This window comes from Eptesicus fuscus, chromosome 18 (assembly GCF_027574615.1).
Source record: "Eptesicus fuscus isolate TK198812 chromosome 18, DD_ASM_mEF_20220401, whole genome shotgun sequence".
Classification (NCBI taxonomy): Eukaryota; Metazoa; Chordata; class Mammalia; order Chiroptera; family Vespertilionidae; genus Eptesicus; species Eptesicus fuscus.
Genome location: NC_072490.1, coordinates 25,555,220 through 25,583,016, shown reverse-complemented (window position 1 = coordinate 25,583,016; position 27,797 = coordinate 25,555,220). Strand labels below are relative to the sequence as shown.

The 27,797-nt window shown below is 40.3% G+C and overlaps 2 protein-coding genes across 8 annotated transcripts in view; one reads left to right on the top strand and one right to left on the bottom strand.

Annotated features, from left to right (window-relative positions):
• Positions 1 to 55: 55 nt before the first annotated feature.
• Positions 56 to 27,116, top strand: ASTE1 (asteroid homolog 1). 3 transcript variants are annotated; one of them, XM_054729551.1, is made up of 6 exons: positions 56 to 248; positions 2,033 to 3,358; positions 8,525 to 8,735; positions 10,549 to 10,744; positions 11,290 to 11,326; positions 12,504 to 12,564. In XM_054729551.1, the coding sequence occupies exons 2-5, from the start codon at positions 2,054 to 2,056 to the stop codon at positions 11,297 to 11,299; spliced, it is 1,722 nt and encodes a 573-aa protein (XP_054585526.1). In that variant the 5' UTR covers positions 56 to 248; positions 2,033 to 2,053; the 3' UTR covers positions 11,300 to 11,326; positions 12,504 to 12,564. The 3 variants fall into 3 exon arrangements, with proteins under 3 accessions (XP_054585526.1, XP_054585525.1, XP_027985089.2); XM_054729550.1 differs by lacking the exons at positions 11,290 to 11,326; positions 12,504 to 12,564 and adding an exon at positions 27,056 to 27,116 and having other exon boundaries at positions 10,549 to 10,736; XM_028129288.2 differs by lacking the exon at positions 11,290 to 11,326 and having other exon boundaries at positions 12,504 to 13,008.
• Positions 10,671 to 27,797, bottom strand: part of ATP2C1 (ATPase secretory pathway Ca2+ transporting 1) — a 105,350-nt gene continuing 88,223 nt past the window's right edge. For 4 of the 5 annotated variants that reach the window (XM_054729549.1, XM_054729546.1, XM_054729548.1 and 1 more), the window contains 3 exons: positions 27,056 to 27,180; positions 16,002 to 16,246; positions 10,671 to 10,736 (listed from right to left, as the gene is read on the bottom strand). In XM_054729549.1, the coding sequence (XP_054585524.1) occupies positions 16,064 to 16,246; positions 27,056 to 27,180 (308 nt within the window). In that variant the 3' untranslated portion in view covers positions 10,671 to 10,736; positions 16,002 to 16,063. Of the gene's footprint in view, positions 10,737 to 16,001; positions 16,247 to 26,612; positions 27,181 to 27,797 lie in introns of those variants that run through there. The other variant, XM_028129276.2, reaches the window with a different exon arrangement.

The following is a 27,797-nucleotide window of genomic DNA, read 5'->3' as shown; positions in this document are numbered from 1 at the left end:
CGGCCGGGAGCTGTCCGGGGCGGAAGTGTGCTCGAACTCCAGTGGGCGGGGAAGGGCGGGGAAGGGCGGCCGGCTCCGCGGGTCCCGCTGCTCTCACCTGACAGCGGCCGCTTCGGAGCGGACTGGCCGGCCTTCCTCAGGGACCTCGCGTCCAGCGCCTGCCCCCCTGCGCAGTCCGGCGCTGCTGGCTCCAAGGACCCGTGCTCCCCAGTGACGTACACCCGGAGACGTCCGGTCCCCGCTCGCAGGTGCGGGGCTTTGGCTGCCGGTCCTTGCCTGGCCCTTGGGCGTTTAATGCGGGGCTGGTCGTAGCGGTGAGGGGGGTAATCGAGGGCGGGGGGGACGTGACTGGTGGGCTCTGCTGTAGGTCCCGCTGGCGGGTCGTGAGCACCTGGGTGGCGCGGTGTGGGAAGGCCTGTTGGAGGACTTAGATCAAACCACTTGTGCGTTTTCTCCTGTCCAGCGCGCATTTGCTGGACACCTGTGCAAGGTCCCGTCATTAGCTCGGGATGAGTTGACAGGGATCTCTGCTGGCATAAGCTTTACACGACAGACTTCTAAAGAAATAAGTAGGATACAGGTGAAGTGAGTCAGATGCAGAATGCAAGGGGATGCCCCAAAACTGTAATCAAGATAAATTTTAATACAATATCTTTATGTTTTTGTTACTTCTCACGAGAGGATATTTGTTCCATTGATTTTTTTTAGAGTGGAAGAGAGTCAGATGCAGAATGCAAGGGGATGCCCCAAAACTCTGTAATCAAGATACATTTCAATACAATATCTTTATTTATTTTTAGAGAAGATATTTTTTCCATTGATTTTTTATTTCATTGATTTTTTTACAGAGAGGAAGGGAGAGGGATAGAGAGTTAGAAACATCGATGAGAGAGAAACATCGATCAGCTGCCTCCTGCACACTCCCCACTGGGGATGTGCCTGCAACCAAGGTACATGCCCTTGACCAGAATCGAATCTGGGACCCTTCAGTCTGCAGGCCAACGCTCTGTCCACTAAGCCAAACTGGTTAGGGCTCCATTGATTTTTTTTTTTTTTAGAGTGGAAGAGAGGGAGGGAGGGGGAGAAAGAAAGAAAAACCCATATCAGAAAGACACATAGATTGGTTGTCTCCCGCACACGCCCTGACCAGGGCTACGAATCCAACCAGCAACCCAGGTAGGTGTCCTTGTCCTGGAATCGAACCCACGACCCTTTGGTGTGCATTCCAACGCTCCAACCACTGAGCAACACTGGCCAGGCTTAATGCAATATATTTAAAAATAAAAATTAATGCAAAAAATTTTCCATGTTTGACAATAAATCTCACGATTTCGTAACAGTACCATGCTGAATCATTTTGGAACCTAAAGCCAAAGGGAAAACTGATTCTGTGACTTAAGTTAGCCAGATACTGAAGGATATTGTTGGTAACTGGACCAGATATGCAAAGACAAGATGAGAAAAGTCTCTGGTTGGGGTAAAGCTGGACAGTTAGATGCCTTGAGCCAATGCCTGAAAGAAGTTTCCAGTCTGATTTTCAAGAAAAGAGCCATATCATTGACCCTACACACTTTAATTAACTGAATCCCAATGCTTTCTGATTTATTATGAGATTGAGACGTATATAATTTTTATGGCTTAGGACTTTTTACTTTGAACCCACAAAACAGTATTCTGTGTCGTGAGATGGTGACTATTTCATATCTCAATATCAAAATCCACAGTTCTATATAGTGTGGCAATAGTGGACTTTAATTGATGTTTCCTTAGAATCATCAGCGTTGGTATCCAAAGATCAAACACCACGAAACTATGGACTCTATGCCTTGTAACACAAGGGAAAAGCAAAATAAAAGAATGAAAAAGCACTCAGCTAGTTGGTCTCACTTGAGGATCTAGATAAGAATTGAGATGCTGACACCTAATATGTTGGATTTAGAGAGTTCTCTATATCATTTGCTGGTGCTGAAAACAATGGCATGTTCCCCTGTAACCAGGATCGATTGAAAGTGTGTTCTATTGTCTTAAACAGGAAATTCTTCAGACAGTCATCATGGGCATCCGAGGACTAATGAGTTTTGTGGAAGATCATAGTAATGAGTTCTTCACTGATTTGAAGTTGCGAGACACAAAAATTATCATTGATGGCTATGCTCTCTTCCACCGGCTTTGCTTCAACTCACACTTGGAGCTCCGGTATGGAGGGGACTATGATTCTTTTGCAGATGTTGTACAAAAATTCTTCGAATCACTGTTTTCTTGTAATATATGTCCATATGTTGTATTAGATGGAGGATGTGACATTTCAGATAAAAAGCTTACAACTTTGAAGGAACGAGCTAGAGAGAAGATCCAGACGGCCCATTCCCTTTCTGTTGGTGGGAGTGGGTGTGTGTGTCCCCTTCTCACCCGGGAAGTGTTCATACAAGTTTTGATCAAGCTGCGGGTACATTTTGTCCAGTGCTTTTCAGAAGCGGATCGGGACATTATGACACTGGCTAATCATTGGAATTGCCCTGTGTTATCATCGGATAGTGACTTTTGCATTTTTGACCTGAAAACTGGGTTTTGCCCATTGAATAGCTTTCAGTGGAGAAACGTGAACACTGTTAAGGGCACACAGGGCCATTATATCCCCGCCAAATGCTTTTCTCTTGACGCACTCTGCCACTACTTCAGCCATATGAACAAAGCTCTACTGCCTCTCTTTGCGGTGCTGTGCGGAAACGACCACATTAATCTGCCCATCGTGGACACATTCTTAAGTCAGGTCCGTCTTCCTCTTGGCGCTGCCAGTGCTAAGGGGAGGAGACACCACCGAATTCTGGGCCTTCTGACTTGGTTGTCTCGTTTTGCTGGCCCCACCGAAGCACTAGATAATGTTCTGAAATATCTCCCAAAAAAGGATCGAGAAAATGTTCAGGAACTTCTCTGTTGTTCCATGGAAGAATACCAGCCGTCCCAGGTGAAGCTGCAGGACTTCTTCCAGTGTGGGACGTACGTCTGTCCGGAGGCCTTGAGTCTGGGTTTGCCAGAATGGGTCCTAGTGGCTTTGGCCAAAGGTCAGCTATCTCCTTTCATCAGCGATGCTTTGGTGCTGAGACGGACCTTTCTCCACACACAAGTGGAAAACATGCAGCAGCCAAATGCCCACAGAATATCTCTGCCCATCCGGCAAGTCATTTATGGGCTTCTTTCGAATGTTTCGGCACCGCTGGGAAGCGTGTCCTTGAATGCATCGCCTCCTCGGCCTCTAGCTTTCAGCGAAGTGGAAAGGATTAATAAAAACATTAAAATATCGATTGTTGATGCAGTAGACCTGCCCAAGGATCATTCTGACTTAAGCAAATTGACTGAGGTGAGTGTAATACTAATGGAATTTTTGTAAAGCATTTTACAGGTTTCAAAGTGCTTTCATGTAGATTACCACTCTTAATGTAACAAACTGAGGTTGGTTGCCATATTGTACCCATTTCATAGCTGAGAAAACCAGAGCTCACCATGGTAACTATGTAATACCTCAGCCAGGGAGTATCAGTGCCAGGACTCACACCTAGATCTTTAGCGCCAAATATGCCATTTCACTGTACTTCCGTGGTCTGTGTTATCTCTGTAATTATCAGTACTACTTTGTTGTTACTTAACTATCCATACAATGGGGTTATGTGGCTAGCAAAAAAAAAAAGGAATAGGAAAAAAATTCTGAGCTACAAAAGAAAGTGTGCCTGAAGGCATTGATAATACAAGGTTACTTACAACTTACAAAATACAAGGTTAATTACAAGTCACTATACTCAGGGAAGCCCCATGATGACTTTCAGTTTTACAAGTCATTTTTTATCATGCTAAGTAACACAGCTACTTCGCCACATTTCCAGGGTTACAAAACTAGAAAAACTTGAACATAGGTCCAATTCCAAACAGAAAGGATTTATTAACATTTTACCCACACCAATAAAATTGAAATTAGCAACATTCTGAAGGATATTTTGTTGAAATTACATCTCTACTCATAACAAAAATGGTGCTAAGATATATGTCAAGTGGTCTTGTAAAGAGTTCTCCCTTTACATCCTCGCTGATACCTGGTATTTTTCTATCCTTTTAGCTATTTTGGTTGTTGTGTAGTGGCATCATCAGATTTCTTATAATACACAGGACAGTCCCCTACAACAGTGTCAATAGTGCCAACCCCTGCCTTACACAGCCTCCCATTATTGACAGCTCAGGCAGGAGGAAACAAGATTCTCATCAGGTAGGTATGAGAGCCTTTTTGGCCATGGTGAATGACTCCCAATGGAACACAGGGTTTCTTTTTTGGTAGATGAAATGTTCTAGAATTAGTGATTGTTGCCCAAGTTGATAAATATTTAAAAGCCACTTGAAAAGGGTGAATTTTATGACATTAATTATCTCAATGAAAGAAAGAAAAGGTCTCATTGACCTTCTTCCCCACAGGATCCACCCTTTCTTGTAACAATTCCGTAGACATCCCTTCTGAGGTCCCTGCAAAATACAAGGTTAATTACAAGTGTCTGTGCTCAGGGAAGCCCCAAGATGTGGTATCCCCATCTGGTGTTTAGAGTTTATTTATAGTTCAAGTCTAGATGCAGTTTTACAAGTCATTTTTATCATGCTAAGTAACACAGCTACTTCGCCACATTTCCAGGGTTACAGAACTAGAAACTTGAACATAGGTCAAATTCCAAACAGAAAGGATTTATTAACATTTTACCCACACCAATAAAATTGAAATTAGCAACATCCTGAAGGATATTTTGTTGAAATTACATCTCTACTCATAACAAAAATGGTGCTATGGTGGAGTTTTTTTTGTTTTTGTTTTTTTTTTTAAATTTATGGCTTTGTTGAGAAATAATTGATGTACAATGAAGTGCCCAGAGTTTCAGTGTGTACTTTTATGAGTTGTGATGTATGTTTATATCTGTGAATCCATCCTGCAATTAAAATAAGGAATGTATCCATCACTCCTCTTGCCTCTTTACAATTAATCCCTTCCTGAGTTTGCACATACGGTACAGTGCTCAGAAAGTGGTACAGCTTGATGAATTTTCAAACCAACAGCACACTTCCATGTAAAGAACACCCAGAGGAAGACTATCAGCACCCCAGAAGCTTTCCCTCATGTCTGGTTCTGGTCACCCTCCTCCGTTCCCCCTGTAATCACTATCCTGACCTCTTAACATTTAAGAGTTTTGACTGCTTTTATACTTCATAAAAATGAAATCCTACAGTATGAATTCTTTCACCTGGCTTCTTGCATTCAACGTGGTGTTTGTGAGATTTATTCCTATCATTGTGAGTAGTTGCAGAAAATTCATTTCTCATTGCTGTATATTTTTACAACTTAGGAATATACCAAAATAGTTTTTTCCACCTTTTAGCTGATGGACATTTGGGTAGTTTGCAGTTTGGGCTATTATGAATAGTGTTATGAACATCTCAGTGCACGTCTTTTAGTGAAAATATGAACACATTTCTGTTGCATAACTAGGAGTGGAATTGCTGAGTTATAGGATACACATATGTTCAGCTTGGAAGATAGATGTCAAGTGGTCTTGTAAAGAGTTCCTCTCCCTTTACACCCTTGCTGATACCTGGTATTTTTCTATCCTTTTAGCTATTTTGGTTGTTGTGTAGTGGCATCATTTTAGCCAATTTTAGGGGTGTTAATTTGCATTTTTCTGATGACTTATTTGAGCACCTTTTCATGTGTTCATTGGCCATTTGGACATTCTATTATATAAGTTTATGTTCAAAGTCTTTAGGCCATTTTTCTATATAAATATATGTGTGTGTGTGTGTGTGTGTGTGTGTGTGTGTGTGTGTGTGTCCTTCGTTAAATAGCATGTATTGTGAACAGCCTTTCCCATTCTGTGGATTGTCTTTTAACTTTAGTATGTTTTGATGAACAGAACTTTTTTTTTTTAAATATATTTTATTGATTTTTTGCAGAGAGGAAGAGAGAAGGATAGAGAGTTAGAAACATAGATGAGAGAGAAACATCGATCAGCTGCCTCTTGCACACCCCCTACTGGGGATGTGCCCGCAACCAAGGTACATGCCCTTGACCGGAATCGAACCTGGGACCCTTGAGTCCGCAGGCCGACTCTCTATCCACTGAGCCAAACCGGTTTCGGCGAACAGAACTTCTTAATATAGACAAATTTAAATTTTTATTATCTATGGTTATTACTTTTTTGACTTAAGGTCATGAAAATATTTTCTTTGCCTTTCATATTTAGATCGACAATCTACCTAGAATTGATTTGTTTCCATATAGTATGATATAGGGATCAGGACATTTTTTCCCACATGGAAAATCCAGTTGAGTTAGTGAGTGTTGGAGGCTGATTATATGCCTTGCTACGTGGAGATGACAAGTGTTCTTCTCATCACTTAACTGTATGCAAAGTAAGGTGAAATTTTAGTTCCCTCTCTATGCAGTGATATCATTTGGCTTCCCCTTGGCATAAGCTAACCAATTCTGTATTCAGCTCAATGCTAGCTCTCATTAGCCCACAATAATTCTAAACAGTATCAGGTGCAAATGTGATTCCAGAGACAAATGCAGGTACAAGTATAGGAACTTTGTGGTAGAATCTGTTTTTCATAACATGATGTGGTAATGATACTTTATCTGCTTTGTGCCAACTGTTGTAATAGAAACTTTATAGTCTCATTTAATTCCCACAGTAAGCACATAGGATAGCATCCCCATTTGGGATATGTTAATTGCAGTGGACAGAGCACCACTCCAGCTAACCAACAAATGGATAATCGTAAGGAGAAATGGAAGTGGGTCATTCTTGGGCAGTAAGGCAGTGTCACGACCAGCCTCTCTGGGCATCCCTGCCTGTGTGGCAGCTTCTTCTGCAGGCTTGTGCTGTCCATCCCCATGGGAGTTGTCACATGGGATAAAACCCAACCAGAATTACGGGCTGTACGCAGAGTTGTTTTCCTTTTGGAAGGGGCCAAGGACTGGTGGGTTCCATGGGACATTTTGTGTCACTCGCTATAATGCCCATTTTACAGTGGATCAGACTGACTATAGAAAAGCTCAGAAACTTGTCCAAGGCCGTAGCGTTAGTGAGGGACAGAACATCTTTGAAGTCAAGCTCAGACTCTGCATTGATCACAAGTTGTAACTTGGCTAGAGAATTCAGTAATTTAAGCATTATAAGTCAGTAAATAATTCATGTATTTTCTTAGTCTTAAGTTGGTGTGTTTTTCTACCAGTTTAAGAGATTATAAAGAATAGTTTTTGTTTCACTTGAAATTTAAGTAGTTAATGCTACTTCCCATGGGGGAGGGGAGGGTTGATTATACTGTAAAGCACTTTACCTATTTATAATTTAAAATTTTTTATCACAGTATTAAATTATTAAAACTAGTACTTATAAATCATTGATGTAATGCTGTCATGCATTGATGATGAGACTATTTTGTCAATTATGAAGTGTTTTATTTCAGTTTACCATCTTATTCTCAGCTGTCAACACACTTATTGACTACTAATTAGGTGTTGGGTGCTGAGAAATGTGTCAGACTCTCTCATGCTTTCAGAAAGGTAAGAAAGAAATCCTTTTCTGGCTGCATGCAGACACTAGGAATGCAACTGTTTTTCTCTTAAAGTTTGATTGTAAAGTCTCCCTGAAGGTGTCCTCTTAATAGTCTTAATTTCCTCATCTGTGAAAGCTTAAGGTTCTTAAGCTTAAAATTCATTAAAATTATTTCAACAAGTAGCCAGAAGCCCTCATAGCTGTTCACTTCCTTTTATTTGAAGTGCGCACTCTAAAACATCGAGGAAAAGTGAGTGTGGTGTCTTACTGCACGCACAAGGCGGGTGTTCCTTAAATATTCCTATTTCCCTTGAATATACCTCTTACCTACAAGTAGCCCCCCTAGGACAATCTGTGTAGAACACAAACACATTCATCTGGGTAGGGATATGAGAGCGGACCCAAACAAACAGAAAACTGTATATTATTATATGCCACAAGGGTGCACGTAATCAAAGTTTCTTCCGGAGGTGATTGGTAATGGTGTCATGGAGAAGGTGGAGCCTAAATATTCACTGCCAAGTAAGGGATTGGTTAAGTATAGATCATTGTTTCTCAAAGCTGAATAGTTAAAATGAAGATTCCTAGGCTCCCTCAGATTTACTGAGTCAAAATTTAGGGGGTGGGTCTGAGGATTGGATTTTTAACAAGCTTCCCTAGTAACATGTGCACTGAAGATGCTCAGTCAGACTACTTGGAGGATGGAATGACGTGAGCAAGGGCTGTGTCGTGGAGTACATTCATTCATTCAACCATATTTATTAAGCACCTTACTAATGTTCTAAATGCTTTGAGTGTGACTGGCTGATTTTTTTTTTACACAGGAAGATAAGAAACTAACACAGCAATTTCATTTGCATTAACGTCTCTTCATACTAAGGGGGTAGTGGGGAGAGACATTCCCCAAGTAACTTGCAGTGTGTTTGGTATATATTTTTCAGCTCTCCTCAGCTAGACGGCAGACACTTCTTTTAGAAACGTTAAAGGTGAAACAGGCCATCCTGGACCCAATCCCTACTTCTTTGAAGTTGCCCATTGCTGTCAGTTGCTACTGGTTGCAGCACTTGGAGGTCAAGGCAAAACTACATCATCTACAAGCCTTGCTGCTGGGGATGCTGCTGGGGCCCTTGCATGCCATAATCAACAGCCCTGGTAGGTATCTGGAAATTCCATAAGTCTATTTTTCCATGTTACTTACATATAACAAAGTTTTTTTTTAAATCCTATATTATCTATTCCTATCAGTTATGTCAGAACTTAGAAATGGAGGTGCCAGTATATTACCCATTCATTGATAAATGCTTTTGAGCACTTCCATGAATCAGGCTCAGTGCTGAAGGGCTTGACTTCACAGCAGGGAAGATGTACTGTTACCACCTAATCCTGTAACCTATGAAGTGTGACAGGGTAATACATCAGTTGCATTTTGTGTTCCACCTTTTGTATTCCTTCCTGTCCCTATCAGCAATGCAACAGCAACATCAGCACTAGAAACGTATTTAAAATTGCTCATTGGTGAAACTCAACATTCATGCTTGTGCTGTTTTTTTACTTTCTCTTTTCTCCACTGCAAGGTTCCTTTGGTATGTAAGTAGTGATGGTGGAAGTAGTAACTTCTCTTTCTATTGGAGAAATATACTTTGAGGCAATTTCATCTGTGTTTCAATATCAGGTGGAATAAATGTTGATGCATTGGAACACTTCAATTCTCGAATGGAATTACTCTCTTTAAAGATTATGAATGCTGTAACACTTCCCGTAAACATGTGTAATAGTTAACACCCTCTAGAACAGCAATGGCGTCATGGAGAAGGTGAGGCCTAATGCCGTCATCCATCTAATAGGATAGCCACTAGCCACATTTCAAGTGCTCAGTAGCCACACGTCGCTAGAGGACTCCGCAGATATAGAGCCTTTCCATCATGGCGCAAAGCTCTACTGGCTAATGCTACTCTGAAATTTACTTTTTAAAATAAGTTAAATGAAATAATGGACCAGCATAGACTCCAAGGAAGCCCAAAAGTGAGAGAAGCTGCCAGAAAGGGACTGTTGTTTTGTGACAGCCAACTTAATGCAGAACAAATAAGGCCCACTAATGGTTAAGACACAAGTTTAGGGTATTTCCTCTCATTGAATAATAATTAGTTTATGAAAATTCCCAGTGCACGAGCCTATTGAGTTTCTACCCGAGTCCAACCGAAGGGGCATGTCAAGGGTCTGTTTCTTTTCTTTTAGGAATTGTGGACCTGGCGCCCAGGCAGGCTCAGTGCCTTGCTGCTCGCTAATTGGTAAAAGGTGGGCCTCTTTTCTATCACCTTCAAGTTGGTCCGCATGTCATGTTGCGCGCCCCTGCTCAAACAAAACTGCGGAAGGGCATAGCTTCTATGAGGAATACAGACAGCGTTATTCTTTCCCAGGGTGGCTGTTCCTTGCCCTTGTCCTCTGTGTGTGAAGAAGTGATGATCTGCCACATTCTCCATGAGTCTTACTTGGTTTTCCTCCCACAAACAGAAGTTAAAACGTGCTTTGAACACATGGGCTGTCTGTTTACGTGCACTATAGCATGGAGGTCTCCATGAAAGGAAGTTTGGTAGAAGAGAGCAATAAAGAGAATGACATTTAATAGTAATTTATGTTTTTCGGAGACAAATTTAGGGTTTGGAGAGTTTGATGCAGATATATTTAAGGTCAAGTGGTAGACCGGTGGAAGAGATTATTTTAGGGGGAAAAATAATTTGGGGTTGAATAAAGTTAGATTGTCATTAAAAAGGCATTTCAGTATAATATTTCAGTTTATACAGCAAGGCTTTTATATTGACGTTAAAATAGTAAAGAGCCAGAAAAGAAAAACACTTTGGTTATTTAAACCAATTTTTTCTTTATGTAATTTGAAGTTTTATATATATATGGAGAAACTTACACAGTATTTTAGGAACTACTGCCCTTGGGTTGTTTCCTTATCTAGATAAAGAAGATCTGCGGAAGGATGGTGCTAAGATGTTGTATGAAGAGTTCCAAAGAGTGAAGGAGCAGACGCAGCCGAGCCCGAGACTGGATTTAGACACAGCTCACATCTTCTGTCAGTGGCAGAGCTGTCTGCTGATGGGGATGTATCTTAATCAGCTGCTGTCCACGCCTCTCCCAGAGCCAGACCTAACTCGGTGAGCACCAAGGGAAACTAGTTCAGATGGCTGCACACAGAAGCAAATAACTTTTATTTACATTTAAAGCAAAGAAGTTATGTTTAAAAATTAATCTTAGGATAATTGCTCTTGGAACACTATGACAGCTAAAGAGTTGGAAACAAGAAAAATATTAAATTATTTCTATATTCCCAAAGAAAATTAGTTCCAAAGTAAAAGTAATAAAAAGAGGCAGTTGTTGGTTGGATGTAATTTGTTCCATTTTTTTTAAAGTTTGTTCAAATGTCACTTTATAAAAACTTTTTCTGACCATCCTACTAAAATATTACTACTTCCAGTCACTCTAGTCCTATTACTCTTGTAGTATTTCATAATTGCATTTCTTACCACTTGGCGTATTGTTCACTCGTTCATTCAAATATTCATTAAATGCCTACTCTGGTCTTTGTTATAATGACCAAAACATAAAAAAAAAAAAAATCTCTGCTGTTTTGGAGGTTTTATTCTAGTGAGATGACTATTAGATGCTTAAATGGACTTTATCTCGGGCTTTTCTTTGCCAGGCAAGTGTGAAGGAAGAAGCAGCCTGTATGCCAGGAAGTGAGTATAATGTCTGATTATGGAGTTTAAGCTGAGTAAGAAAGAAATGATAGCAGTGTGTGGGCCAGTGAAAAAGTGGTAGGATCAATGGGTTAGACATCCTGGTGATTGTCTATCCAGGAGGTACTTACTAGAATCGAAAAAGATAAAAGGGAGATGGTTAGAAAATGAAATTGAGATTATATATAAACTTTGTTTCTCTCCACTTGAATGTAAACTCTATGAGGGAAGGGACTTGTCTATTTTATGTACTGTTGTCCCCATATCTAGCATATTGTAAGTATGCAAATATTTATTGACTATAGAGTGATATATAGAGGCATGCAAAATATGCTGATGTGACTTTAAATGTTTCACAGTGAAAAGGTTCCTAGCAGTGAACAGTGTTAATATATTTCTGGGCCTCATATGTGAGCTAACCCTAGAACCCTTTACCAAGTAAGATTAATGGCCTTAGACCTATGGATACTTTAATTCTGGCCTTTAATAATTTAGGTCATTCTTGACTGGATCCTCTCTTGTTACCAGAAATCCATTTAAAAAAAAACAAAACAAAACAGGATAAATAAGACCAAACAGTTCTCTTTGTGATTTCAGTACAGGGCTGTTCTTGCATCTCAGCACTAAGGTTTTTTAAATGATTTTACACCGATTCAATGATGGTTCTACATCAACTGCTAAGGTACCAGTTGATCAACACTAGTAATAAGTTACATATTAAAATTGTGGCTTCCAGTTAATCCCATCTTATATTTATGAAGTAGGTTTTTAGTCCAAGGTGAATAATGACCTTGCAAATGATGCCATTAAATTTCCTCTTATTTCAACAGACTACCTGTTTGGTTTATCAAAGGCATTTTTAATTCCTTTTCTTTGAAGTGTTAAGAGGCCTGCTCAACTTTGGTCTTGTTGTAGAACCAGCAAGCATCCATCATTGAATGTGATGTTAAAAATACCATGAGCCAAGACGTAATCTTTTTAATAACAACTCAGTTCCTTCCTTCAGGGAACAGATTATTCTTAAGTAATTTTAGTAATGATTTTGTAGAAGAGCTCTCAGTGTTTTCAGATGCATTCGTTGAAGCAATAATGACATAAAGATAAAATGACATAATGATGGTGTCCCAGCGACTGAACCTCCGCTTTAACACCCTTCCCTCTCTCCCCTATTGAATAGGTTGTATAGTGGAAGCCTGGTGCATGGACTATGCCGACACCTGCTAACATCAACCTCTGTAGAAAGTCTTCTGAGCATGTGTCCTGAGGCAAAGCAACTTTATGAACACCTATTCAATGCCACAAGGTCATATGCCCCTGCTGAATTATTCCTTCCAAAGGGTAAATCAAATTCTAAAAAGAAAAGGCAAAAGAAACAAGGTGCCAGCCGGTCAAAGAACAAAGTAGGAACCCTCTCAGACAACAGATGGTGGTATGAGAGCAGCAATCGGTTTGGGCTATTAATGGTTGAAAACATGGAGGAACATACTGAGGCCTCAAAGTTTGAATAAATTCAATCTGCAACCAGATGTATTATTCTTACTTAAAATTTTTCTGTTATCTGCCTTGAAATGATTAACTTTTTTCTTTAGAACTAACCTGTTAGGGGATAAACATTACAATAGGTAATCTCTGAATTCCAAGGTATTTTGTATTCTGCTTTTAATAAATACAACCTGATTTAACACGTTAAGCGCCCAGCCTGTTTTGTCTTCCGGACGGAAAGTATAGTGACTGACAAGGGTGCTAAATGTGTTAAGAAACTTCTGTATTCCTTACATATATTTGAAAGCATATTTGTACTTCTCGTGTTCAGATGCATTCGTTGAAGCCATGTTAATGATGGTGTCCTGGCGACTGAACCTCTGCTTTAACACCCTTCTCTCTCTCCCCTGTTGAATAGAGGTTGTATAGTGGAAGCCAAACACAAAACTATATACCTCGAAGTACTTAGTAAATGAGACTATGGCAGGGTTGATGAGTACTTTAGATATACTCCAGGTTTTACAGCAGAGGTTGAAATCCAAACAGCCCCAACAAAATAAAAAACAAGCATCCTGGTCTAGAGAAGGAGGAAACACTAAAAAGAAAATATGCAGCAATAACAGAATCTATTATTACTATTTTAGGAAGAGTGCATAGGGGTCCTTAGTAAGGAAGTTTTTAATCTCTCTCTCTCTCTCTCTCTCTCTCTCTCTCTCTCTATATATATATATATATATATATATATATATATATATATCCTATCTAATAATAGAGTAACATGTAAATTACCATCACTCCGCTACGCCCACGATTGGGCGGCGGGAGGCTGGGGGGCGGGACTTGGGGTGGCCTATCTGGCCATTGAGAGGCACGGATCCGCTGCCACTGAGGGGGGCTACCCTGCTGTTGAGAGGCGCAGGGGGTGGGACTCCCGCCCCCTGTGCCTCTCAACGGCCAGATCCGCGGCCACTGAGGGGGCCTGCCGCAGACACCCAGCTGCGCCTCTCAACGGCAGGGCCCCTCAGCGGCCGTTGAGAGGCGCCCTCAGCAGCCGCGGACCATCAAAAGCGTGGGAGCTGGGTGCCTGTCTGCCCCGGCACCAGGCCTTTCAGAAGCCTCCGCCGCGCCTGAGGCTTCTGAAAGGCCTGGTGCACCAGCGGACAGGCACCCAGGTCCACCGCGAAAAGCGAAAGCGTGTAGGGGACCCTACACGTGCATGATTCAATCATGCACTGGGCCTCGTGTGTGTGTGTGTGTGTGTGTGTGTGTGTGTGTGTGTGTGTGTACACATACACATACACACATATATATAACTAATATGCAAGGTGTCCCCTTGGGATTTCGACCAACCAGGTGTTCGGTTGCTCTCTATGACGTGCACTAACCACCAGGGGGAGGTGCAGAACGAAAAAAGGTCCCAGCCAGCAGCTGGCAGCCGGGGAGGGCAGGCCCAGCTGACAGCCACTAGGGACCCTACCCGTGCACACATTTCGTGCACTGGGCCTCTAGTGTAAATATAAATTTTAAAGGCCTTTCATGATAATTGACCAACAGAAAAAGAATTCAAAATTAATTACAACTTTAGAAATTGTAATTAATTTCTGTAGCTAGAAAGATGCTAGAATTGTCTTTTTCTCCTGTTTGCACAAATGAATCCATGATTATGCCTGTTACCCTATCTGTAATATGGGATCAGAATAGTTCAAATGATTACCTATGGATAAAATGACATGTACCTTTAAGTTACATAGCACAGTGCCTGGTACTAAAAACATGCAATAAATGATTTTTACATCCATCCATGAAAACCAAGAGCAAAGCAAGGGATCTGGGAAAAGTGAGAGCGCTGAGCTGAAAAATCAAGGCACCAGAGGTTCCAGAGCTAATAGAATTTTGCAAATGCAAAGGAGGTCAACACTATCAACTCTGGCTAAGATGAGGACCGGAACATGAGAATGTTGAGCAGTTTCAGCAGAGCTGTTAGGCTGAAGCCACACTGCCAAGTGCAGAGGTGCCAAGAGAATGTGAATAGGCAGCCAAGCTCAACCTCAGAAAAGAATGAAAAAAGACCAAATGAGCTGTGCCTATGTGAGGCCTTGTGCCCTTCCTGCCCTTTTGTCTTGTCAAGGCATTTGCTGCAGTGCTTTAAAACCCAATTTGAAAAATCCCTGGATGTATTTAAAGATAGGAAAAAACTAAGAGCAGATCTTATCACTTCTTGGAAATGTCCTCTTCCTGCAACTGCCAGGGTTATTTCCTGGCCCTAAAGAATAATCCTAAGGAGGCCAAACCCAGTTTTCCCCCTTAGGTTTCCAGAGTTCACTGGGTGCCCCCCTCTAGCACATGCTGTTTGGCTGGCACAACATGAACCCAGGGCAGCACCTGCAATGTAGTCACCCCCAAGACCAGGCAGGAGAAAAGGACAAACTCTCACTAGTACCTACTCCATAGTGTCCTTAGTGCTTTTCGCAAGGTGTTGTGGGGTATATGTTGGACCGATATATTAAAAAGATGCCTCCCACTTTCTGCAACAAATGTATTAGCCATACAGGACAAGTAGCTTTGGCATTTCTTTTCAGTTATGAATAATGTTAAAATTCAAGCCCATCTAGCTATAAAACTTCTAAGATGAGAACCGTATGCAAAAGAAAGAGATTTTAAAATTGAGAGGTGCCCTAGCCAGCTTGGCTTAGTGGATAGAGCATTGGGCTGCAAACTGAAGGGTCTTGGGTTTGATTCTAGTCAAGGGCGCATACTTGGGTTGCAGGCTTGATCCTCAGCCAAGGTGAGGGATGTGTGCAGAAGGCAGCCAATCAATTTGTTTCTCTCACATTAATGTTTCTCTCTGTCTCTCCCCTCCCTTCCACTCTAAAAAAATCAATGGAAAAATATCCTCGGGTGAAGATAAACAAAACAAAATAAATAAATAAAAATCAAGCCCTGACTGGTTTGGCTCAGTGGATAGAGCGTCGGCCTGTGGACTGAAGGGTCCCAGGTTCAATTCCGGTCAAGGGCATGTACCTTAGTTGTGGGCACATCCCCAGTAGGTGTGCAAGAGGCAGCTGATCAAAGTTTCTCTCTCATCGATGTTTCTAGTTCTCTATCCCTCTCCCTTCCTCTCTGTAAAAAATCAACAAAATATATTTTTAAAAAATCTACACTAATAAAAGAGTAAGATGCAAATTGACTGTACCTTCGTGACGCCCAACAGCCAATCAGGAGTGAGTATGCAATTAAACCAACAAAGATGGTAGATTAATTTGCATATGCAGGTGCCGAACTTGTATTCCGCCCCGTCCCAGCTGCTCTGGGCAGCATGGGAAGGCAGAAAGGTGGCTCTGGGCCCAAGCAAAATGGCGGCTCCAGCCAGATCAAAGGCGGTGCCAGCAGCCAGGGGAAGGAAGGCCATTCTTGCACAAATCTTCGTGCATCAGGCCTCTAGTAAATAAGTAAATAAAAATTGAGAAGCATGAGTGCACCAGGCGATATACCAGTCTGTTAAAATGGGAAACAGATGAGGCTATATATAAACAGAAAAGTATTTCTAGCTAGTTTCACTAGATTCAGTTTTCAGGGAGAGAAAAAGAATTTTACATGAACATGTTGCAATGCATAAGTCTTGATAACATTTAGATGTCTGGTTAAAAAGACTAAACCTTTCACTATTTATTTATTTATGTATGTGTGTTTCTCTATGTATTTATGTATAAATGTGTGCTGTGTTCCAACAAAACTTTATACACACACACACACACACACACACATATACATGTATATGTGTTTAAGAATCGATTTCCTCATTACTACTTTGGAGATACTTGATTTCTGTGTACAATATAACCTATTGTCATCAGAATCAGGAAAAACATAGGAAATGTTTTAGGGGATAAAAAGCCAATCAAAATATATCAATATGGAATATTTGATCATTTATGAGTCTGAGTCATTTCTCTGTGAAAAATTATGCTATCATGTTAGCTACCATACAAGATTAGGAAAACGTCCCAGGAGCACTGTTACATACAGTATAGTGCCTTCTGGAGGATTAACTGAAGTGCTGGTTTTTTAAAAACTGCCATGTATCCATCTAGGCATTACTATCCCCATATCTTCCTCTGTATGGGGTTCACATGTGTTATACATTACAGAGGAATTAATCAAGGAATGTGGGCAGGAAAAACATTATGTCTACAGTGTCTCAATGCTTGCTAGCATTAATACAGAGTAATTACTTTCATGATAGAGGAGGGATTATCAGTGGATTAATCTACCTGTTAGCAGGTAAACTTGCTCTTATGTGGAAACATTATTTTGAGTAAATACATATTAACATTATTCTTAAAAATGGGGTTTGTAGATGTGCCAGTGAGAACTCCTATAAATTACTGCTAAAATTGCTATGGCAATCAGCATCGTTATGTCTTCATTATTTGTCCACCATCCAGAACTGTAATGTCAGTGATGACATGTACACATAAGGAACTGTTGGACACTGAAATTGGGTCTCAAAAGAACTATTGGCCCAGAAAGAAACTCACTACAGACTGATTCATTTGCCTGTCACCATAACCATTATTGCTTGTCTCATTTTCGGTTCTTATAAGTGTATTTCTAATAGCACATGATCTCACTCATCTAGGGGAAATAATGAACAACATAGACTGATGAACAAGAACAGACCCAGAAACAAGGAGGCATGGATCAGACTGTCGGGCCTCAGAGGGAGGATAGGGTAGGGTGGGGGTAAAGGGGAGAGATCAACCAAAGGACTTGTGTGCAAGTATATGAGCCTATCCAGCGGTTAAGGACAACAGGGGTGTGGGATGGGGATGGGGGGGATGAGGACAAATATGTGATACCTTAATCAATAAAGAAATTTAAAAAAAATAAAAAATAAAATAAAATAAAATACTGGCAGGAACCCTCTGTTTTCAAATTTCCTGTCCAGCTATCATTCATTCGTGTGGGATGGGGCATAGTTCAAAAGTGGGAGAATCAGGGTTTCTGCTGTGGATATGTTAAGACATTACCTTCTAGGCGCCTAAGTGAAGTCATCTGCTGAGCAGCTGGATATATGCCTGGAGCCTAGCTTTGGAGATTGAGATTATGAAATGTTTTCCTCTTCTCTATTTACAAATATCTCCAATAAGTATGCTGTACTATTATAGTCAGAAATGCCTGTAATAATTGAAGCCTCAAGAAAGGATGGCATAAAGAAAGCAAGCTTTTGACATTCCCTTGTCTTGTCCCAGGAAACTATGGAAAACAAGAGGTAAAATGGTGGGTGGGGTACCTTTGGTTTTGAAATCTGGGAATGGTGACAACTACAAACCCAAGTTTCCAAAACAAAGTACTGTAGCCCTTCAAGCTCCCATATTTATGCAAGTTGTTTTTAAAGACAAACTAATGAAACTGACCCTATAACCATAATGTATTTTTTAAAGCAATTAAGGGATGTGAGCAGGAAAAGGGTGGACTATAAGAGAAATTCACTAAGAAATACTGTCATAACTTTACCTTAGAAATATGAAAATACGAGGCAAATATGATTTGGTTTAGAACAGTGGTCGGCAAACTCATTAGTCAACAGAGCCAAATATCAACAGTACAACGATTGAAATTTCTTTTGAGAGCCAAATTTTTTAAACTTAAACTTCTTCTAATGCCACTTCTTCAAAATAGACTCGCCCAGGCCGTGGTATTTTGTGGAAGAGCCACACTCAAGGGGACAAAGAGCCGCATGTGGCTTGGGAGCCGCAGTTTGCCGACCACGGGTTTAGAATGTTCTATTCCTGGAAAATAAATTAGAGATTGCATTTTTCACTAAGACTTGGCTGATAGGATATTTTGGTTTCTCCTACTACAAAATTTTGTCTTCCCTAAGCAAGATGTTCTGAGAACAGGCTGAGACTCTGACTTTCTCCACATAGGAGCCTTTTTGGATACGCAGAGGAATCACTGATACCAAGTCTGGTATCAAGTGCATCCATCCCAAAGAGAGCATCCTGTTGGGAGATTGGAAGAGAGATGAAATTGATGCCACCTCCTTTCTGGTCCACTGGGATGCAATGCATAGGTCTATTTTCCTCTTTTTGAATACATGAGTAGGCAACCTTTTCTGTAAAGTGCCAGAAAGTAAATTGTTTTAGGTGCAGTCGGTCCATATGGTCTCTGTTGCAACACCTCAACATGCAAGCAGTGATATTATAACATGCAAGCAGTGATAAACAATCCTATATAATAAAAGACTAATAAGCAAATTGACCAAACGGCAGAATGACCAGTCACTATGACACGTACTGACCACCAGGGGGCAGACGCTCAATGCAGGAGCTGCCCCCTGGTGGTCAGTGCGCCAGAAGCCAGGCTCACAGCTGGCAAGCACGCAGCGGTGGCGGGAGCCTCTCCCACCTCTGCAGGAGCCTCTCCTGCCTCCGCGGCAGCGCTAAGGATGTCCAACTGATGGCTTAGGCCCACTCCCCATCAGCTGTACATCCCCTGAGGGCTCCTAGACTGCGAGAGGACACAGGCTGGGCTGAGGGAACCCCCCCGCCCCCTGCTGAGTGCACAATTTCGTACACTGGGCCTCTAGTCCTATATAATAAAAGCCTAACGTGCAAATCAACCAAAGGGCAGAACAACTGCACTAACCACTGTGATGCACACTGACCAGTATGATGTGCACTGACCACCAGGGGGCAGGCGCTCAACACAGGAGCTGCCCCCAGCCCACAGGTCCCAGACAAGCCAAGGTGGGTGCCAGCGGGGACCCCCCCAATTGCCCTGCTGGTCACCCCACAGATCGGCCCTGATTGTCGGCCAGGCCTAAGGACCCTACCTGTACACCAATTTCGTGCACTGGGCCTTTAGTAGGTAAATAAATGTGTATAGCTGTTTCAAGAAAATTTTACAAATCCAACAGCATAGTTGGCCTGCATACTATACTTTGTGAACCTCAAAACTAAATTCAATAGCCCCATAGGGGTGAGTTAGGGAGGTAATCCTATATAATAAAAGCCTAATATGTTGTGTCCGACCGTTCATTCAACCATTCGACCAGTTGCTATGACATGCACTGACCACCAGGGGGCAGATACTCTGACCGGTAGGTTAGCTTGCTGCTGGGGTCCGGCCAATCAGGACTGGGCGAGATGGGCCGAACATGCCATGGAGCCCTCCTGGGGTCCCTCCCTGGCCCCAATTTTGCACCAGTGGAGTCCCTCGACCTAGCCTGTGCCCTCTCATAATCCAGGACCCCTTGGAGGATGTCAGGGAGCTGGTTTTGGCCCGATCCCCATAGGCCAGGCCAAGGGACCCCACTGGTGCACTAATCTGTGCACCGGGCCTCAAGTGAGAAAATAAATAAATTGTTTCCCTAACTTGTAACACCTCTAGCTAATTCATGAGCCACCAGATCTACTCCATGTAGACACTTACAAATTCTAGTGCAAATTCTATCTTGCAATGATATGGATGAATGTGAGAATAGAACATAAAAACATACTTATTTTTAACTCCATAAAACTGATCTAATAATGCTTAAATGTAAGGTTTATCATATCTTTCCTATCAAGCCTATATTTTCTATAATCACTTATTTGGCGGGGAGGGCTGCTATATATCACTCCAAGGATAATATTTTCTAAGATTCGCGTAAGTTCTTTTATACTATGCTTCTAAGAGGCAGACTTCATGAAAAAGAGCAAATGGTCAAGGCATTACAGTATTTTCTTTATGACCATAAGATGGCACCAAACTGTCACTTCTCAACTAATGTGGACTTCAGTATACTTAGCATCGGAAGGCCTGAGTAGAAAATTACTTCGAATAGAGCTGAGTGGATATGCATTTTTTTTTTTATAAACTGTTTTAAAAAGCATATTTTGTTTAGAATTCAAAAGCTGGCAATACTCAGAACCCAAAAATGGACCTCTAGGCTCATGTAGAAAAATGTGCCCAATTTCCAGCACTGTGTATTGTTAATACTGTGAGATGCGGTTTCTACTCAGAGGGTTACTAAACAGAACAATGCAATATTGCTGAAGAAATAACGGTGGTAAGGCAACCTTGATTTAGATCTGAAAGGCAGTTCTGCCAGGCAGATCAGCAATGGGGCCACCACAGAAATGTGGACTTTGCCAGGATATTTGTCAATTTGACTAGACTTGAGCAAAAAGGAAAAGAAATGGCAAAGTCAAGTGTATACAGTAATCTGCACATGAACACTGCTACCTGGAACGGCTGTACAATACAGGGAACTATGCTCATGTGTACACAGGAACGTTGGTATGTTTAGATTAGAAAAACCATATAAGGATCAAAACTAATTGCTCAACACAATACAATATACAGATGATGTATTATAGAACTGTACACTTGAAACTTATATAATCTTATTAAACAGTATCACCCCAATAAATTCAATTAAAATTAAAAATCAACAAATGGCAACCAAAAAAATAATAGCTCAAATATTTTTCACTTCTCTCCCCAAATTTCACCACTTAAATTTATTTTGAATAAAAAAAGATCAAATTTCTGCCTAGATTTATCAATGAAGTGGCTTGGACTTAAATTTTTAATGCTTTCTAAAAAATAAAATCCCACAATTTTATATCCAAACTTATGGCTGCATTTATGCTTAACAGTATTTACAAGAAACTGTACTACACACACACATACACACACATACACACACACACACACACACACACACGCCTTTACCGCAATCTGGAAAGGCCATCCAGGTTGCCTCTTCAGCTGGTCTTTGAAAAACAGGTAAAAATTCTGATCCTCAAAATTGAGGCAAGGAAAAAGGATTTTAAATTTAAGGAATAGTGTCCAAAAAGACCAGTAAGTGGACTGTGCTGGCACACTGTGTGGCATATGAGGCTAAAAGATCCAAGGAAGAATTATGAGTAAAATGGAAATAAATAAATAAAAGATTTCTACTTTCCTACCATAAATAACTTGTTTGGAGCAAGTAGCTATCCTACCTAATAAAATGGTAATATGCAAATTACCATCACTCCGCTATGCCCACGATTGGGCCGTTGGGAGGCTGGGGGCGGGACTCGGGGTGGCCAATTGGGCTGGCAGAGGACCCATGGGGCCAGCGGAAGGCGCTGGTGGTGGAACTCGGGGTGGCTGATTGCGTGGCTGCTGGCACCAGTTTTCCGCCAGCACCAGTTTTCCTCTGGCCACCCGCTGATCGGAGCGCCTCCGGCCAGAGCTATCAGCCACCCTGAGTTCCTCCAGCGCCGCCGGTGGAGGAACTCGGGGTGGCCGATCACGCTGGCAGAGGAAAACTGGTGCTGGCGGAAAACTGGTGCCAGCAGCCAGGTGAAGGAAGGTCTTTTGCACGAAACTTCGTGCAACGGGCTTCTAGTTTTCTAATGTTAATGCTAGTCACTTATTGGGTTTCCATCCACAGCAAATTTCAGTCCAAGCTATACAGTTCTTTGTTGTATATATTTTCTCACCTCTTAAGAAAGTGTCTTACTGCAAACATGACAAAAATGTTATCAGTGTGTTCTAGTTCAGTGGTCGCCAACTAGTGGACCACTGGTGGTCCATGAGGTCCAAAAGGTTGGCGACTGCAGGTTTAAGGAAACCTTTGGAGCAGCGGTCGCCAATCAGTGGTCTGCGGGCCACAGGTGGTCTGTGAGGTACCTTAATAACAGATTCATTATGAAAACTCTATAACAAAGGAGCCTGACTTTACATAACTGCTGATTCTTCTACTTTCAAAAAATACCTTATTCTGTCAAAGCCAAGTTTATATTCATTTACTGCTTTACTTTTACGAGGGGGGGGAGGGGAGATGCTTCTAACATGAAATTATTTTCCTACTACATTATTAGTCAGTCATAGCTTTAATTCATTCTGTTCTAGAGACCTCATCTAACATGTCCCTTGGCAAATCTCAAGGACACCATAAAAATCACATTTCAAATTGACCTGTGTCCCACTGAAGGCTGAGAGCCAGAAACTGGAGTACCTTCCACCTTTTCCTTTTCTGTCTGGTCAGGTCAATGCTATCTCTTAGAAGATAGATATTTTATGACTTTCTCTCCATAGTGACTGCCACAGCTCAACCCCTTAAGCTTCTACAGTATTCTAGTCAGTCTCCTAGTTTTGTTTTTATAATCAACCCTCTGTGCTTCCATCATCATGTTACAAGACAAAAATCTACTCATATCACACTCTTGAAATCCTCTAGCATGTTACAAGTCTTTTATTTTACCACAAGGCTCCTGTCTAGCTGTCTAAGCCTCACATTACATATTTCATGCCTGAGCAGCCCAATTCCTTGTGGTTCCCACCAACACCCTGCAGAGGCTCTGCCATTGGTCACAATATCCTGCTGCTTCTTGGCTGGAGATTCCCACTTAAGGCCTGACTCAGATGCCACTAGTTCTGGGAAATGTGGGAACTTCCTCCAGTGAAGTTACTTCTCTCCTTTGGCTACTAAAGCATTTGGGTCAGCATTTACCATTGTATTGGAAGTATTTCATTTTGTTCTCCAGAGTTAACACATTGCAGACCAGTAGTTTTATTGCTAGCTTTACTCAGTGGCCAGGTAATTTTCTATTGAACGAGTACAAAAAATGTTTTACATCAATGTTAAAGGCACGCTTTAAAATTAAATACCCACTGCATTTTTAAGTTATTTATTACATGTTCTTACAAGCTAATATCTCTTTAAAAAAGTCTCGTGATTGGCCACAAGCCTTAGAACAGAAAACATGAGAATTCTTATGATCTGTCCATAATGTGTTAAGATTGAGGACTTCCTAAAGGCAAGAAACTACCTCTTATTTCTTTAAATCTAAACCTACAACAATATTTTCAAACTATTATATCCACACTAGAGGCCGGAGTCCCACCAGCAATCAGGGCTGAACGGGGCCAGCCGGCCAGGGGAGGGACCGCGGGAGGTTGGCTGTGGGAGAGCACTGACCACCAGGGGGAAGCTCCTGCGTTGAGCGTCTTCCCCCTGGTGGTCAGTGCGCATCATAGTTACCGGCCGATTGTCAGGTTGTCTGTCAGCTGGGCATAATGGTCACTTAGGCTTTTACATATATAGATTAATATCAAGGACTGGTTAATCATTATCCAATTGTTAACAATAACCAACTCTAAAAACCAAAATCCCAAATAAGGCTGTCCTATGAGAGTCAATAACCATATCAAGTGCTAACTGAGCTCAAGGACACCTAATTATCAGGATGGTATGTCTGTCCGGTCACTTACCCATTAGGATTACTATTTACCCACATCACATTTTAGTATGCAAATCAGCTACTGTTTGGATTGCAGCTTAGTCTAAAAAGGCATTTCAAAGATCTCAAAATGCCAATGTCAAGGTAAACTGCCAGTAAAATGTGTGCTAGATTCATTTTAATGTTATATATATATATATATTTAAAATAAATGTGCATTACTATCTTTCATGAAACAGCTTGGTAACAGTTATATCCCCTGCTAAGCGTGTCCATGAGCCACACAAGGGCACGGATGCCATCACCTTCCTATTCCTAGTGCACTCCAGCTACTAAAGTTTTTGGGTGAGTCATATGTGGAAGTAAAATGCTCATGAATTGCCAAATGACAAAGGCAGAAAGCAAGGTAAAGTTAATTAAGGTTCTTAGATAAGATATTTATTATTGTTTGCTACCAATTCATTTCATTGAGAAACTATTTTAAGTGTGACCAATACTCCCTTTATGTCCTACATAAAAGAGATAAAAATTTAAAGTGATTTCAGAAAGACTACCAATGTAAAAGATGTACCTTGCATAAGTATGAAAGGTAAAAAAAAATGTGTTTTATCCTGTTGAGTGTGGTCACAGCTATTAAATAAAGTCTGTATGCTGAGGGGGTGGCGAGAGGCTTAGGTTGCCTGGTTTCTTTCTGTTTCCTCTCTGGATTATGAACTAGTAAAACCTTAGAGAACACACTAAGCCTTGTTTCTTTGCAGCCAGTTTTAATCATCTAAGAACTATGAGTTATTTCAATTCCTTTCTCTACTTCCCTGATGTTTAATCACTTTGGGGCCAAATAACATCATGAGGTAGTCTAACAGCAAAATATCAAGTAATTTAGTATTATTAGGAACTCTAGCAAGTCCTAGGACTGAAAATTGAGGTTAAAAAATAAAAATTTAGATACTAAAGCATTTAAATTACCCATGCTAATTTGGACAATATACTATTGAAGATATATATACAAATATTCTAATTTGTTGTTGCACTATGGAAAACTGAAACCTGCATATAGTGGATCTGTACTGCACATTTCAGTTCTCTTTAAATTACAGATTCTATGTAGTATGAGTACTGCCTAATTTCTGTTATCTTAAACACCATATGTTTTTAATATTAACAATCCCAACTGCAAGGTCATTAACTTATGAAATCATTTTTTTGTTGTTGTTCAAAAACCAAACAAAAGAACAGGCATATTTATTTCATACGAATCATACTCTGAACCTACAATGCCAAAGCAAAAGACTAATGTGCACTCAATATATATTTCAAGTCTTTATAACAAATAAGAAAAGTCATTATAAAATTTAGGAGTGAGACATCATGTCACTAAAAATAAAGCTGATTAGACAATGGCTTTCTTGTTCTAGCTAAGGAGATCTGACTATTGAGTCTTTTTTTCCTTTTTCTTTTGGACTACTGAGCCTTAAAGGGTAAAGCAGACTAAACTGCAAACGTCTCAGCTCCTTATACTCAACTGTTTCACTAACAAGGAATATTTTCCCTATTATTAATAACAATATTTTAGTGTTAACATTCGCAGTTTAATATTGGTGATAAAAAACTACACTGGTTTATCCTAAAAGTTTAGAAAATAAATAATAATTATAAAATATGAAACTCACTCGCTTCAGGAAGAATTAAACACCATATTTAAGAGCCATTTGTTTCAGAAAGGAAGTCAACAGGGAAATGGATTTGTAATTTTGAATGTCTGACCCAAATTTGTCATACATTCTAAATAAATTACCTACACCTCATCAAACTATCCTAAAAACTGATGGCAATACAAGAGCAAGTCTATCAATTTCTCTAGCACACCCAGTAAAAAGAAAGAAGTCAGGAATAAGTAGGAGAAGGAACAGGGCTGGGCTGCAGGCCTGACAGGCTGCAGATACATGAAGAGCCAGGCCAGCATGGAACCTTCCATACAGACCCTGGTTCTGAAACCACCTGTTTGGTCTTAAGGCTTTTTAATTCTTAAGTATAAAACTCTAAACTTCCTAAGAAAGATACTTAAAAGGACATTAAAAATAAAAATAAATTCAGTTATTCAGGTATGGTACTTGAATTTATATTTAGGGGATGACAAAATAGTATCTGATAAAGTGTATATTTATATTTAACTCTAAAAGAAGGCATTACATGTTAATTTTTTGTAAATTTAAGCTCAATCGGTCTTAAATATTTTTGAATCTTTGACTGTTAACTATACACACGACTAATCTAACTAGAATGCCATTGATAGCCCTATATTAATTTTGATATACCAAAGACTCATAGCTGGGGGAAAATAAGCAACCATTTATATTTACTATGAAAAGCAAACATTTACTTCAAATTGCAGTATAGGCTTTTCAGTCACAAAAAGAAAGAAAAGGACAGTGATCTGACAGTGGTCACATCCTGTGCAAAAAAACGTGAGATACAAAAATGGTAACACAAGGTATCTGAGCTGCTTACATTGCAGAAAAAAGGAAATACAGTAGCTGAAATATGGCACTCCTGGGAATCAACTTCTAAACCGAATAGAATGCCTTTGAAATGATTAAATTTATTTGTGTATTAGTAAGAAAGCCCCACCACCATAAATAGTACAATATTTAAAAATTAAAAAAAAAATATTTATATCTATCTAAGATAGACAGTGTATTTGTATTATTAGACCTCTTTAAGTGGTTTAGGTTTCACCTTTTTTTTTTTATTAAATAAATGCCCATATGCTTTATAAAGTTCCCCTCAATCTCAAAAGCCAATTTAAATCAAGGAATGTGTTATCAAAGTTACATAATTTCATTTGGGACTGTCAGCAGGTTAAAGTCTTCAATCAAGTCTTTAGCATTAATGCTTATTTTTAGTCAATGAAAAGTTAAAAAGTTCTCAAATCTTCATTATCCTCTTGAATTTGCCCTTCTAAATGATCCTCAAACTGCAATTCCTAGTTTGCAAAAATAAAAGAATGCAATATGCATCATACTTCAAGAAAAGACGACGATGTTGAACTAACATGCTTCTGAATCTTTTCCCTGCTCCTCTCAACTTTCTTTATAATTTCCGCCACTATGCACACTGATGAGGTGAGACCCAAAAGAAACAGCAGATCTGCAAGAGAAAATAAATTGGGTTTTATAATTCTTTGAAACTTAATAGCTGACATTTTTCTAACATTTTATCACAGGTTTTAAAATACATTGTTTCAAACCATTCCATGAGGTATCATCAGCCTCAGCATAAAAATAAGGAAAGTCAGGCTCAAAGTTATTAGGTGACTTTTTCAAAATCACCTAGCTATGAAAGGCAGCAGTCAGAGAACTAGGGCCCAAGTCCTCTGACTACTTTCCCTAAACCACAAATAACCTCATAACCATAACCTTTCACAGCAACACAATCAAGAGTTTTCTATTTAACAGAGCACACAGCCTATTCAAGCAGTGGTAAGTAACCCGATTGAAAAACATCTATATAAAAATTATTCAGAAATTTGCGCTTATTTTATCTGAAAGCCTTGGAGAACTCATCTTTACAGACCATGTCTTTACAACAGTATTCAAACTAACTCACTCTTATTTACTACTTGAGAAATTGCTGTTGTCTTCTTAGAACTCCACTCTTTTTTTAAGAGGAAGGAATGTGAATAAAAGTTAAAATATTGACATTACTAAACTAGTTCATTTTTAAGATAAGCTTAAACTTATAATAAAAATGTGTAACTCATTTTC

Coding starts and splice junctions, on each gene's coding strand:
- ASTE1 (XM_028129288.2), top strand. CDS start 2,054: ATGGGCATCCGAGGACTAATGAGTTTTGTGGAAGATCATAGTAATGAG. Junction 3,359..8,524: donor ACTTAAGCAAATTGACTGAG/GTGAGTGTAATA, acceptor TATATTTTTCAG/CTCTCCTCAGCTAGACGGCA. Junction 8,736..10,548: donor TGCCATAATCAACAGCCCTG/GTAGGTATCTGG, acceptor TTCCTTATCTAG/ATAAAGAAGATCTGCGGAAG.